Here is a 16,316-nt window from a genome sequence, read left to right as displayed (position 1 = left end):
TAAAAATAAATTATTACACGGTGTAATAAAGCATAATGTGTGTCAGGTACATTGATGAAAGATATTCAGTGAAGGTCCTATCGCCAGCTAATCTGACTGAAATCAAGGTTTTCTTATAAATAAGTAGACATTGATAAAAAGTTTTTAATTCACCTATTAAACTACTGCTTTCACATTATGAATGAAAAACGGCATTTTGGATCCATTCGTCACTTACAATAATTCGCCAGCACACAGAAGACAAACCTTTATCTGATAAAGTTCAATAAAATATGGACAGATAATTCGAAACGGGTACAAGAATATGAAACCACACCCGATCTTCTCAAACATTCATAACTTCTAAAATCTAGATATTAGTAAGATCTACTGGCCTTTGTTCCTTGAAATTTGTGAAGTGAAATTCAAAGAGACTCCACTTTACTTATTAGATTTTACTATTATGTCAATTATCGGAAGACATAAGAAAAGCTATTTAAATATTTCAGTATATCTTTTCATTAGAAGCTGTAAGGCTACGAGGTCTACATTTCGGAGTTCCTTATTGGGAAATAACTTGCCACAGACCTGTTGTTTGGTTAGAATAGTAGTGTTTGAGTCACTTCCCTTTATAAGTAGCTCTTCTCTATCATCTTCACCAGATAAGGCAGTTCTAAAATATGTCAGTTCAGGGATCAGGTTTACTCTATGGTCGGGTCTCTAATTCCAAACATGCACTGTACCTTTTTGATGTCATTGGCAAATTACGTTATGACCAAACAAAATTTTTACGAAAAGGCGTCTGTGCGTTCATAAAAATTCATATAAACTGAGTGTAATGGTGAAACCATAAACTATTATACACACCAATACATTACGACTCTATGATCTTAAACTAAATAATATAAACAAGCAAAAAGCAACAAATTTTGTTAAAAAATCAACAAATAATATATTTCGCTATAACACAAAAGTGAAATCATGCAAAGAACTATCTGTAATGTGAATTAAATCCCAAATAGTCCAAAAGGCTATCTCACCAGTCACAATCAATTGGTGGTGTTCGAATGAATATCCAACACTAAATGTGCTTATGTGCCTTTAGTAGTAGTGAATTGGAGATGTGCCAACAGCCTTTTCATGAATCTCAACAATATAATCAAATATCTCCTTGTCTGAATTCACTATAATTCCAAGTCAATGTTTCTGCATAAGAATATTATTGAAGAACACCTTTTATTTCCAGTGACTAATAATTTGAATAAATTAATTCAGCCCAATTCAAAAACTGAACACAACAATTGAAATTATTTCTGATATTATTTATATCATATGTTGTCGAAGGAAGGAATAATTTTTCAAGTAAGCAAGATTATATTTGTTTTTAAAATACGTCACAAAAGACAAGCCAGAATTTAGGAACAAAGTTCACTTCTAGAAAATTCTAAGTTATAAACAGATAAAATATTTTACTAAATTTATGATAAAGAATGTGGGAACATCATGTACAATATGCTATTCGCTGGAGAATATTAGACCCAGACCCAAATAAACATGTTTACCTTTATTGACATTGATCCTAAAATTAAACTCACACTCCTACGGAAATATTAACTAAGTATTATTTGTTTACTAAATCAAAATAACATAACTGTCTCTAGTCAGATATACAGTAAATTTGATTTTGGTACGAGTCTCTGGTCTTAAAAAAGTGATAGAAAGGAGTGAGAAACAACAAGCTTTGTAAAATTCAGCACATAATTTATTTCCCTAGAACATAAAGTGAAAATGTTCAAAAGGAACTTACCTTATTGTGAATTAAATCTCGAATAATCATATGATTATATACACAAGTACTAATAATTAATGATTTTGAATAAACATTAGTGGAAAGTGAAAGTGTTAAAGTAAATGTGGTGGCCCGTATGCTGATGTACCAACAAGCCTTTGTTGATCACAATAATAAAATCCAAGAATTTAATCCTTATTTGAAATTTTACAAATAAATTTAAAGTCTCTGTTTCCATGAATGTTATTTTTGAAGAGTACTTTGTATTTCGAGAAAAGAGTACACCAGTTAACAATTTTCCTAGAAAAAGATTATAATGTTCTCAGGGCACAATTAGCATTTTCAAAAACAAAGAAGCTATTACCTAATGGAAAATACCTTCTAGAATGATCCCGATGTTTACTAGATAAAATTTCAGTTATAATTAGAAGGTCTGTGACTAAAAGTATAATATATAATATGGAATATGTCAGGTAAGCCAGGCGTATTTATAGGGAATTCCAAGAACCTATACCCAGACCCAAATAAATGTTAACTTCTATTAATAATGATCCTAATATTAGACTCATATAGAGACTTTTTAGCAATGTATTAATTATCAACATAATTGAAGAAAAAAAAACAATAATTCAGGTCAAGTAGATAGTGAACTTATATTGGACAAGGTCATGCCCAACATACAATGTTACATTACAAATAAATATGATAAATGTTTTAAAATAATTTTTTTTTACAAACAAACAGTGTAAATTAAAATATACATAACCTAGTCAAGTACTTGATACAATTTTACATAACAATAAAAACACGTTATCACCCTAAACTTTTAAGATTTGCACCTGTACAAGAATGGCAACCTGATATCAACGATACTGAATTGGGATGATGGTGTCTGTGAATACCGAGGTAAAGGAGACTCCTATGCTTAATATATAAAACAACAGCGATATAAAAAAACATAACAATTAAAACAACGTGTTTTTGAAGAAACATATCCAATTAAATGGAGTGTGGCAATATCTTGGCAAGTAACTTTTCGTAATTACCAATAGGAAGGTATGTAAAGAAAGCATTCCCGGTGATACGTTCAATTTGTTAACAGCTGTAGGCAAAGACTAGGTACATGGTCATATAAAGAAAATGTAGGAAACAACAAAACACCGATTTTGTTTGAACACTTTTCTTTCTCTACCATCTGCATCAAATGCAAAGAAAGATGCGTAGCAAACTGCAATAATCTCTCTCTCTCTCTCTCTCTCTCTCTCGGTTCTCTTAATTTTCGCATGCGCGCTAAATTTTATAGAATAATTGACAGTCTTTATTATTTATTCTAAAGAGTTCATATGTTTAACATGTTCAAAATTTTGGAGGTACCGTTAGTTATTCATTAAAATGAATATTGGAAAAAAAGAGTCGTTACTAAAAACAACCGCTGACAATCCTTGTAGGAACCCCATCCTCCCTCCAACTGCTCTCAAAACTATGCAAATATAAAAAATTATGTTCTATCTTGTTGCTTCGTTTTCTTTTAAAATTATGTTTATATTTATGTTATTTATGATATAATTGTATGCGTTTCCGTTTACTGCAGTGTATACGAGGGTAGCTTTCTGGTACTATGATTGTAACTTACCTGACTCAAGGAGTTATTTCCTAAATATGCACACACCAAAGCTATTGGGGGAAAATCATCAAAGAAAGGTTATCTACAAACAATATAATGTAGAATTTACTCATGGCATTCTTCTAAATCATGTAATCAGTTGAAAACCCCGATATTTAACAAGACGGAGTTACAACCAGAAACTTTCTTTGCAGCCTACCTTGGGAACATATCAGGCCCTTGCTGCATTAGAGCTCCCAAAGAAAACCACAGTGTGTTAGGAAAGGAATATGAGTCAGAAGGTTTGCTTTCCGAGTCCAGTCGCTGCCACTCGTACGGGCTCAAACGGCCAACCATATAAAATATCAGGCTGACTCCTAAAAACCCCATGATAATGCACAGCCATACTTTGTAGGAAAGGGGCTTCATGAAAGACAGAAACCCAGGTTTTTCATTTTCCGGTTTCTTGATCATCAAACTGATGCCAGTATTCATGAAAGGTTTGGTGAAGTCTACAACCTTTTCCCGAGCTTCTGTGATTGTCAAGGCAGCAATGGCAATATCAGCTTCCTGTAATGAAAGACAAAGATAAATATTTATGTTTTTGCAACGGAATATTATCGAATTTATCAAAACAGTTGGTTAGCTGGTTAACTGTCTAACAAGCGGACAGACAGAGAGATTGCGGTTGTTAAGCGTCAATAATCAATTTAATTTCGAATGTATCCCAGCACCAAATCAAGTATAATCAATTTATTTTAATTTGGACAAATTGAAAGATTTTCAAAATTAAATTCGTATTTCCTATTGACTGTTTCACTTTCTCTACACTATCAGTTTCTTGTATTTACATGATATATAGCTTTACTATAGGGATCATACAAAAACAGTATGGGTAATCAGATTATGTGCCTCTAATTGCTTCATTTAAACTTAATTTATCATTTTCAGTACAATAAAACTAAAGTCAATAGTGGCACGCAATAAATCTCATTGTAGGCACTCCTTTATGTAAACTGGTTTATGCTGGTTTTCTAACTTTTATTTAAGTGGTTATTAACCAATTTAATGGAATGAGAAGATGATTGTGAAAAAGTCCTTCAGGATACAATGTGTGATACAAACAAGTATTTAAAAAAATGGCTTGAAATCAGCCGTGCTACTTGTTTTGTGGTAATTTCTCATATAAAGATCAACTGGTACGACGATGGTTCGAGTTTTTCTGATTGGTTATAATTAAATTATAAAAATAGACGTCTGCATTTATAAAACACGAATCTCTTTTTGAACTCTACTAGAACTATGCATCCCTTAGGTAGATTCATGAGCGTAATTACTGACCCAGGAGCAGATATAAGTTTTAGTATGAAATTTTGACTTTCACGAGCAAAAAGTAAATAGTCCTAATGTGAGGATCTCGATAATTTCACGTCATATCTCAGGAGTTTAATTCCGTTTGGTGTAAGTATAGACCCATAGATGCATTGTCGCAGTTGTAAAGCTAAGACCTCACCTATTAAGTGCATGGAAGTAAGAATAGTCCAGGGATCAATGTAGTGAGTTTGATAATGATTCTTGGGTGAGAATCTCAATAGTTTCTATGATACGATCCAGGTGTATGGGATGCCCTGGGTAATAACCACGTATGGACACTGGGGCCATTGATGACAAAAACACCACTTCTTAAATAGGTGAGGAAAACAACTTAGGAGTGATTTAAATGTCATCTCTACCGAGTAGACCCATAACAAGCAGGTGATACAACTTCGAACATAGCACAATCTACACTCAAATCATTAACCTCACTCCAATTCAGTAGCGTCATCCATATGAGGAGACTTACAATCAAAATTAGGTAGCACGATCTTAACTAACAGGACCCAACTGACCAGTTTTATATACTTATTTTAGCATTATTTTATAGAAGGAAATCAAGGACATTATACCCATGAATGCGTACATACATACATACATACATACATACATACATACATACATGCACGCATGCATACATACATACATACATGCATGCATGCATGCATGCATACATACATACATACATACATACATGCATGCATGCATGCATGCATGCGTGCGTGAGTGCACGCATGAATACATGAATGCATACATACATACATACATACATGCATGCATGCATGCATGCGTGCGTGAGTGCACGCATGAATACATGAATGCATACATGCATACATACATACAAACATACATACATACATACACTGATATAGTTGAATATACATGGTCTGACATCACCATTAGAATTAATATTAATTTAAGTATTTCTTTTATACCCAAAGAAATTATTCTATGCCATGTTTTGTTTGGCTTCAACTGTGAATTCAAATTATTGAGTGTGTGTGTGTGTGTGTGTGTGAGAGAGAGAGAGAGAGAGAGGAGAGAAAGAGAGAGATACATCTTTCAAAAGTTCTGCTATTATCCCATTCCAGACACCGTCAACAATTTTTCCATAGTTTTGGTCTTTGACCAGCTTGATGGTGTAAGTAAAGTTGACTCTTTTGGAGAGTTCTTCCGCTAGATCAATGCAGTAGCCTTCATATCTCTCATTTCCCACTTGGGGCTTGCCATTGATCAACTTCTTCTCAATTACAAATGGGGATTCCTGAAATGAAGAAGCAATTGTGACAACCACGTTAGTGAAATCTGAGATGGATTACTGAAAAACAAGTTTTTACGAGGCTAATCGCTATTTTAAGACGAAGAACAATTTCGCTGCCATCCGATTTCACCTCACAAGTCCCTTCCATCTTATTTCATAAAACAAATTGTATTAAGGTCATTTGATTTACGCGGAAGTAATCCTCCATCGAAATATAATTTGTAGGCCAAAATAAATTTATGGTTTCTTTTGGTTTAAATGCGGACGTATAAATTGAAATAAACTTTATATGCCACTGTAAGTGACATATTAGTTTTACAAAAACTGAATGCGGGATATTTGCAAATTCAATTCTGTTAAGGAACGCTAACATAAAATAGTGGAGTAGTGCAATAATTCCAGTGGTGGTTTAACTCACATGAAACATGTTCATCCATTTTCGGTACTAGTTTAATTCTAGTCCTAGATCCATATTTCATTCAGTCATCCAACAAAATTGGTATGCTAGTTACAGATAGCGTCATTATGTTCAAGATGGATATCATAAATAGTAGCATCTAATCTGGTCTCCCCTGTAGGGCGCTTAACGTCGAAGGTAAAAATAGATTAAATTACAATTACAAATCATAAAAGGAGTCTTAGTAAGAACAAATATATGTAGTTATGTATGTAACTGTTGTAGGTTTAGAAACAGCTCCTACGAGTTTAGTGTTAATGATCCTTGTCCTGTTTGGTGACTTCTTTTTGGGATCTTCCCGTGTTTTCGGAAGTTCTATCCTCAAATTTCTGCCAAGACTGTCTGGTATATCCGACCAGTTTCCAGCCTAAGGAATGAATAAATCAAAATGGTAGAATGAAGATATGACTATTGAACTATATACAATATATTTGTATTAACGTCACTCAGATGGTCACAACAGAAGATTTGCATTCTATATTAATCAAATATAACATCAATAGAAAGTTATGGAAGTTATTTTCATATGACCCTCTGGACCGGTTACTTGGTATGGCACATTCGAAACTAAACCAGACCGACTATGCAGGTATTGAAAGAGCTATGATAGCAGACTTCGGCGCAGGTTCTCTACATAATATCATAAATAAGTATTAATGTAAAGCACATTATGAATATTTTGGAGTCACAAATTTGATGAGCATACCTATCAGAGTTACAGAGAGCTGCAAGATATGTATAAACCTCGTTTGGTTACAATTATACTTAGTGACCTTAATAACAACTATCATGTATCAGTTAACAGTAAACTTACCTGCAATCTGAAAGTAACTCTAATGCGCAATTCATGAATGCATATTATGAATGTACTAAGACTTCTGACACTAATCCGTTCTGTAAAGATCTTGCTGATCTCTGCTAAATAGTTCTGTGCGAAAAAGTTGAGCAGCACAAGGCGTCAATCGACCGTAGGGGCGCCAGACAAGGGGGAAAAATGACGCAAAAAATATATGGAACCATTGGAATGACCAGTGAATATTAACATAAACTATATGCGACACATCATCACAATGTCAACAAATCATGACATAACAGAAGTGAAAATGACGCAAAGGCTCCATTTCCTTGACAAATTGCTGCAAGAAAAACAGCTATTATCTGTCGTTGATCAATTTCGTGGCTTCATTGATGAATCCGACAAAATTTATTTTGTGGAACTGGTTTACTAAATTGTGGCCACAAAAAATGCGAGGGGTTAACTTAAGTGTGTGTTATTGATTAAATGTAATGGACGTTTATATTTTATTGAGATATTTATGCTTTTTGCTGCAAATTGTACTGAAATTGGGTTGATGTCAAATAATTTACCAGCAATATATATTGATGGAAAATATTTGTTTCGTCTTCACTAAAATTAGTTGATTTAACGGTCCTATGTGCTTTTTACATTGACCTGTTTTCCTGTGTTTTAAGATTTCGCTCTGTGTGATTGTTTGTAGGTTCTAAAATCTATTTTCTGCTTGTTAGAATTAATGAGATCAACAATCACTACTCTCCTATCACTCCTGTAAAACACTCATAAATAAATTGGTGGGAGTAATAGTTCTTTTTAACCATTAAAATAAATACCAATCCTGCGATAATCCAATATTACTAATATTTCCAATTGTTTTTTATTTTGCGGTTTCGAATCACACCGGCAAGTTTGCTTCCGTAATTAACGTAGATCTGGTGTCTTCTAAACACATTATCTATGTTCTCAGTTACTGCTTCAGATATTGTATTGTTTTTGTCATCATGAGTATCCTGAATTTTTGTTTCAGATATCGTATTTTTGTTGTATCATTGCTGTTTCATTTTCGATTTCTCTATTTTGTCATTTGTGATACAGCGAGCAATATGATTGTGTTGATTTGTCTTATTTTAAAGTCGTTGTCACAATTTTTTAACTCAAAATATCTCTTTAGCGCACGTTATTTTTGAATGAAGCAGACATAGCTCTTTTGATCCTATGACAGCAGGCTTGCTAAATTGTGTTGCCCAACGTGTCAGAAAATATTTTGCAACCTCAGAACGAGAAAATAGACTTTACAGAATGAAGACTAAACAAATCAATATCTTGGAGAACTCTTATAAACGGAGCTAAACAAAATGACGTTGCCACACTTGACAAAGCGATGAAGATTTCAACAATTGTAAAAGTAAAACCAATCAAATTGTATAAGACTCTGGTAATTATCGTAGCAAAGGTGCTCCTTTAACATTAATTGATCGTAATTTTGATGCGTCTACAGTCTGTGACAAAATGTCCACAAGAAAGAACAATACGATTTTACTACAGATATATTTTTGAGGAAATGCGAAACATAAGTGAAAACTACCCTGTATTAGTTACGGAGGTGTATATAGTTTGGTCATGGAGGTCTTTGTAACATAAAATATAATTCCACTGACACGATTTCAGTTGATAACTTAGCAGTTTATCAGGCGGCTTCTCTTGGACTTGGCGAGCGCCATCGTTATTTTGAAAGATTCGTACACCCAACACATGAAATGGCACTTGTTGCAATACACGGACCAATTGCAAACTCTCTCTCTCTCTCTGTCTATGTATATATATATATATATATATATATATATATATATATATATATATATATATATATATATATATATATAATAGTGCTATAACAATACTAACATGCTAACATTCTCAAATCGTTGACAGTAACCTCTGCGATAATTTCGTACAAACAACAAAATCAAGTTTAGTTACCACAATATTACAAAGATATGTATAGACAATATTTTGGACAACTCACATCAGCGACATCACGTCGCTGTGCAAGATAAATTATGGATCCAGCAGAATTAGACTTTGTCATCAGGGACACTGAGTAAGAAGGTATATTGGTCCCACTCAGAAAGGCAACAACACGAGATGGAATAATTCTTGGCACAATCATTCTACTCATTTTACCCATTGGAAATCATCAATGCTCTAATACTCATCAATACACTTATTGTATCGATGATCAACAGATTTTTCAATGACGCTGTTAGAGTCGCCACGGAATCTTTTTATATTAGTCTTTGTAAAATGGACCTTGGTGAGCCATTTATCAAAGAAACCACCAGCGGTGTTAACTGGGGTTCATGACGAATAAAACATGAATAAACATGTAATATTTCCGTGTCGACTGACGTTAAAACACCATATATATATATATATATATATATATATATATATATATATATATATATATATATATATATATATATATATATATATATATATATATTAATGACAATTTATCAGAACCATCATGATCACCGTCAGCAAATGATCCAATCAATAGGCATAGCAGAGTGTATCCCAATGAGCCAGGCGGCTTTGGTAAAACAACGCGTGCGATAGAATTATTTAAGCATTTCTGACATGATTGTGTTGACGCCAACTCAGAGGCACACCAGAGAAATGAGACAACATGGTGTCAGTACATGCACGTAGTATAGTTTCCTTAGATGGCGAGGTGATGCATGGACACCCAAACGAATGGCTGAGAAATATATCCTGAGAATAATTATCTGGGATGAGATTTGTACAGTATCAAAAGAAACGTTACAGACATTTATTGATTGGTTATCAACAAGTTCTACTGCAATTATCATGTGTGGCAATCATGGAAGCCTCCGCCGTTTACATGTGAATCACCACACGAATGGTTGATCAACTATGTTAGCCACTATGAAGATGTTTTGTACGACCATCCATACAGGATGAACAACTACGACAGCTGAAATTGTTAATCAGATTACAACCTCACAAATTTCAATGTGAAATACTGCTTACCGTAATTTCATAGACTCCATTGTCAGATGTCTGGAACTTAATAATCTAATAGTTGTCTCCGGGGAAAACGTTCGTGATTCACTATGACGTAAATTATTTTTGCTTCACAAGGAAAGATTCCGTAGTTACATTATGTTAACGACCAACAGATACACACAGACAAAATCTATTTTTTGATACTCCTGCAACAAACAGACTTTGCCAAAAACGAAAGCAGTTTCTAATGATACATTCTTAATGATATGATATCGACAATCGAGGTTCCAGTGAAGGCTGTACAACAGGTGTTGTCGTTAAACCCATTGTGCGGTACTCTGCAATATGCAATAGGAATTCATTAGTCTCGGATTAACCAACACCTGGATTGGCGATGATCGCATAGAATAGTAAACTTTAGTTTATCTGGCGGTGTCCAGAGTAACAAAAATATATCAGTTACACGGGGTTGCCAACAGCGACACAAACAACAATAGCATCAATAGGAATTATCAACGTAGTGAAGAAAAATTTAGCTGCTTAAAGATTGTACTCCAATTTGATATGGATGTGGAATTTGTCTTGACGCTGATACAACGACCAAATAAAAACTGCGCCTACTGCAATAGAATGATGGTGTGGCAATATTTTTCAAATGACGTACGACAATTTACCGTGGACAGAATCACCTGCACCCGTAAAAATGTCTCTCTGACATGTCTTGAATATAACAGAGGTAGAGGAGCTTCTTTGCTCAATACATGTGACTTTTGCTAGAGTTGTTTGTTGTGGCGTATCCAATCTGTTTTGAGGAATTATCTGTAATTGTTCACGTAGAAGTCAACGTTTAGGAGCTTTTGAATACAATTCATTAAATGGCGGCTTCGTAGTAGATCATATCACGCTGGAAATTGTATGTTTTGTTACACTCCACACGGGATCAGTTGCTCTTGCTTCACGACTCTGAGTGTGATCAGATTCAAATAAATACCGCACTGTTACTTTACCACCCAACACTGGTTGTTTTAGCTGACCTGGTGACTTTCTTCGTGGTATATGTCGACAGTTTTTATGTTAATTTCACTCGTGACGTCGTTGTTTAACGCTGCCACCACATGAAGTAGTCTTTCAACTGAGCCACGAGATCGGTCCTGATCGTGAAGTCTCAGCGCTGCGCTCAGTAATTCTTGGGCATACTGGTGTCCAACCAGTATGTGCAAGTGTTTTATTAAATCGTATAACGATTGACTGATCGCGATGTATCACGATGTGTCCACGTCTGATTTTAGAGGTATATTGTTGCATTACCGTCGTTACTGCACCGAATAATTCCTTGCCAGGATCAACGTGAAGCAATTGTGGCTATCGCATGCCACCATGTGGCAGGGGTCAGCGCGAATAAATTCGTTCAAAGGCTGCTGCGATTTCAGTTGCAGTTTTACACGTAACGGTTCAGCCTCTTTGTATCTGATTGCAACGTATATGACAGTCAACGCGTATTTGTATTTGCGCCGTTTATGTCATGTGGTAAAGTGAAAATGTGCTGACATCAAACCGTCCATACTGAATCGTTTTGGGACGTGGAAGATAAATTTGTCATATGGTCTGTCGTGAAAACTAATCTGCGGCTGCCACCTATCGAATTTCTATACTCCAGGAGATTCGGAAACTGCTCCAAAAAGAGATAATCAGTCAGCTTGTTTTGTTTGTTTTTACTAGGAGAACGGTGGTATATGCAGAAAACATGGACTGACAAAATACGTATGCGCTATAACTCGCTGCGATTTACACACCAAAATAGATTATTGTACTCTCTATACGATCTAAATACGTGTGCATGTTTAATATTTGATACATTTATGCAGCTGTCTGTTCACAAATATAATATACTAATATATTCTCCGTGAAAACCACATATTTTTCCGCAGGCTGTTTACAAGCATTCTCGAGTATGTTAGTTATAACGAATCACACCTATTATATTTGACTAACTATCTGTGGACTATATATATGGATTATTCCCCCCACTCGGCAATATACGTAGTACGAATTTAGATATATTTTGTTTGGTTGTAAATAACATTATTTGTATATTTCATTTCAGCTGAATATTCTAGAGCACGGGATAATTATACGTCATGTGACACGTTTTATCTGTCGTCAGCTGGTAGTTATATTATGTTTTAACCAATATCTATCGAATCTGCATAGTCATGTTGTGATGTCGTTGGATTCCCAAACAATTGCTGGTATACTTCGTGGTTCGACCCCCGGAATCTGCATTTTGCTGACGGGTTTAATCTTCAGTTATTTAGTGGGGGCTCCAGCAGAGCTCGAAAGTTAACCCTACATTTATAGTTCGCCTCAACTCGAAAGGGGTTGGGATTTTGTACACTGGGAATATCGTTGAGGGTGGGTGTAAAATAATTATAAATGATTAGTGAATGTCCTGACCGTAAAGCGCGCGGCTGACAGACCTCGGTTTCTTTTCTAAAAAAGCAAAGCTTCTAATGAAAGCATTAAAGCGAAAAATGCTAATAAAAGCATAAAAGCAAAAAATGCAAGTAAATTGTGTCATTTTTTCACTTGGTCTGGCCTCACGTGTTATGTTATATTCTGACTCAAAATCAAATTAAATAACATAAATAAACATCAAGATGTGTCATATATAGTTTATATTACAGTTTGTTGGTCATTCCTAAGGTTCCGTGTATTTTTTGCGTCATTTTTTTTTCACCCTGACGCCCTTTAGACCGGTTGACCCACTGTGCTGCTAGTTGGCACTTGCTAGTGGTGCTGACAAAATTTTTCCAAGCCTTACCACTTTTATGAACTATTCTCGATACAAGGCTAATTCTTTCTCTGACCAATGTAAATCTAATAAAATCACCCCTCTTGTCAAAAACGTGCAAGAGACAACATATCAAATGAAATGTCAATATTTTTTGTATTACTGTAGTAGTAGTTGACACCATTCAAGACAAAAGGAAATTGTACTACTGCAATGTTAACAGTATTGGCAGAACTTTACTGTAAAAACTATTCAAATGGCATGCCATTACTTATTTTGCTTTCTTTTATCAACACAAAATTTGTTTTTCAAAAATCAATGAGGCTTTTGAACATCTTATTATTGTCAACAGGCTTTACAAATTAATAATTCTTGGTACCCGGAAATTGATAAAAGGAAGCTTATTGGTATATTTCTGTTTGGTCTTCGTGGCCCATCACAATACTCAACTATTGAAAGTGGAAATTACTGGATGTTGAGATTTAATACTAACTATTTCTTAGCTTATGTTTAAATAACTTATCTGAAACCATTTGTTTTAATGTCGTTTTAAGTAGTATTCTTCAGCTTACTACCGGCCTTCTACAAGTGTAAATTTTAAGACTACCTTCATTTCATCATGTCATTATTTATCAATGACCACCCTTTGGTATCAGACAATAATGCTGTCTTTATGTATGCATTTGACACGATATTTTATCTAATGAAATTACCGTATTTTATTGCCTTATACCTGTAACAATAGGTATGTGAGTAAGCGCTCCCTTCCCCAATTAAATGGTCAGAAGGGTCTTTATGCCGCTTCCCCGCCCCCTCCTTTTTTGGGGTCCTGATAATGGTCACAGCCTCTATTCCCCATAAATGGTGCAAATTTTGCCACGGAAGTCACATACTATGTGCAACCGATGTACTTGTAATCCACAATAGTGACCAAAAACAGATACGTTCTTGAGGCTGTATACGGTATGATTGTTATATACAATTGCATGCGGTTACTAAGCAGCAATCCTGTATATACCGATACTCCCAGGCTATGCAAGCACGCCGATGTAACATGAGCTAGTTATAACAGGTGTAGACAATGAATGGAACAGGTTATTTTAAGCGATAGGGAAAATTCAGAGGGAATAATATATTTTGATTAATTTACTAATGTATTAATATTTCGTGGAAGCGACATTAAGACAATGTTCAAAGCTGTGCTAGTTGAAATAAAATCTGGCTTACTAATATCGAAAAATGCCTGGAATATTTCTTGTGATAATTAAAGAAATATCTGTCTGACCTGAATGGATGTTTTATTATGTATGTGTGCTTACCATTGCATAAGGCTGTAGAAATGCATAAAATCATAAATAGAAATTTTAAATGATTTATTTTTTCTTTAAGCCGATTATGGGTAGGTGCCCATTAGCATGTTTTCCGTACATTTCATAACTTTGCTTTTTTCGGGTCTACGTTTCTGAGAAAATATCTCCTTAAATACGTGGGAGACTACCGTTTCTACTGTTTAATTATGAAAAATGAAAGAAAATTAGCTGATATAAAGTTAACGTAATTTACTGATACGTGGCATGCATAATCATTGAATCGTAAATGCAGCTGATAAACTGTACACATGAGCTTGACCGTATAACCTCATTTGGAATATCTTACTATTATGCTCATTTTATATTAAAGAATTACTGTGGTAAATATTTTCAAATAATAAAAATTAACTCAGAAAAGATTTAGAATGTAATTTATATCGTCTTCTAAAAATTGGGTAAATCTACCAAATGACTGGGATATGAAACGTGTACCATAAAAATTCAAATCGCTGTTTTGTTTGATAGCATTATATATAATACAGATTTTTGTAAAGCATAAAAGACGTAATCATATGCCTTAATCAATATATACCTGGAACACATTTTTTAATTTAGGAATGATCTTAGAACTGGGGCGGAATTAACTAGGTCAGGCGGAACAAGCTATAGTATATATATATATATATATATATATATATATATATATATATATATATATATATATATATATATATATATATATATATATGTATATATATAGATATAGATATATAGATATGTGTGTGTGTGTGTATGTATGTATGTATCTGTCATTGTTTTAATCATCCGCTACATCTAATACATATGAAGCTAGTGAATCTTCTAAAGATATTAGTGAATGTTCCAGAAGTTATTGTGAAAATATCCAAGAGCACATCAATTCAACATATTTTTGGGGCTAGTAGTATAAGAGTCGAATCTGAACTCACCAAACCTCAGAAGATCTATGAATTTCGTTATAACGATGCAGAAGAGGAGAGGCTTCGTGCCCTGGAAACAATTTTAGGAAGTCATTGCTAAAGTTGTCTATTCGCCTAGTTTCAATATTAGTGTACTATTTTAGTGCTACGGAGGAGATAAAACAGAGGGGACTGGTAACTATACTTAATCTGGTTGATGAAATGGGAGATGGTTAAATGGTTGCATAAGGCTCAATGCCACTGAGACGCAGCAATTGATAAGATATATGCCTTGGAAAATATGAACTCCGAGGCAGAACATACACTATATAATACTGAAAAACACATTTGTTAGTGTTATGTAATTTTCCAGGTGCTCGACCACGTATCCAATGGGACTTTAGAGCCAAATCACGTGATCAACTTTGACGACCTTTTGGATCAATAATTCGTGAATACTATCGAGTTTTACGTCAGAGGTGTTATTCCAGGATGTTCCCCATTAGTGTTATAACACTTTACCATCTCTGGAGTTAATCAGATATTCTCCTTAATGCGTATTTGGTTATGCCACTTCCTAACGTTGAATTTAAAGCTACTTCACCGTGGGCCATCTCACCTCTGTCTGCGTATGTTCGAGTCCAAGGCTCGGCTAGCGTGGGTACGTGGGAAAGCCTGCCAGTAGCTTCTCCTGGGTCGGTGGTTCTTTCCTGGGTTTTCCAGGGTTCTTCCTCCACCAGTTATACTGGCCGCCATATATGGCCTATCTTGTGCTGAAAAATGGCGTTAAACCCTAGAACAACAACAACAACAACAACTTCACCGTGGATTCACAACGGTGTTAGCACAGTAAAAAAAGCTGTGACAAAAGAGCCATGAATGATGAAATTGACAAAGGCTTGAAAAGAAACACCAAAATGCAGGATGGACTCTCGAAAGATGTGCCCATGTCGAGGTACATATCTTACCATATTGGCCGTTTCCT

The 16,316-nt window shown here is 34.7% G+C and overlaps 1 protein-coding gene across 1 annotated transcript in view; it reads right to left on the bottom strand.

The window, feature by feature from the left end:
- The window catches only part of LOC149797403 (glutamate receptor 3-like), a 94,548-nt gene that overhangs the window by 17,757 nt on the left and 60,475 nt on the right, over positions 1-16,316 (bottom strand). Inside the window, exons 9-11 of the mRNA XM_089962180.1 lie at positions 6,708-6,830; positions 5,803-6,009; positions 3,592-3,941 (exon numbers count right to left, since the gene is read on the bottom strand). Coding sequence (XP_089818306.1) covers positions 3,592-3,941; positions 5,803-6,009; positions 6,708-6,830 — 680 coding nt within the window. The remainder of the gene's footprint in view (positions 1-3,591; positions 3,942-5,802; positions 6,010-6,707; positions 6,831-16,316) is intronic.

This window comes from Sinohyriopsis cumingii, chromosome 6 (assembly GCF_028554795.1).
Source record: "Sinohyriopsis cumingii isolate HCF-2022 chromosome 6, ASM2855479v2, whole genome shotgun sequence".
Classification (NCBI taxonomy): domain Eukaryota; kingdom Metazoa; phylum Mollusca; class Bivalvia; order Unionida; family Unionidae; genus Sinohyriopsis; species Sinohyriopsis cumingii.
The sequence above is the reverse complement of the archived record's forward strand: the minus strand, read 5'-3'. Positions and strand labels throughout refer to the sequence as shown.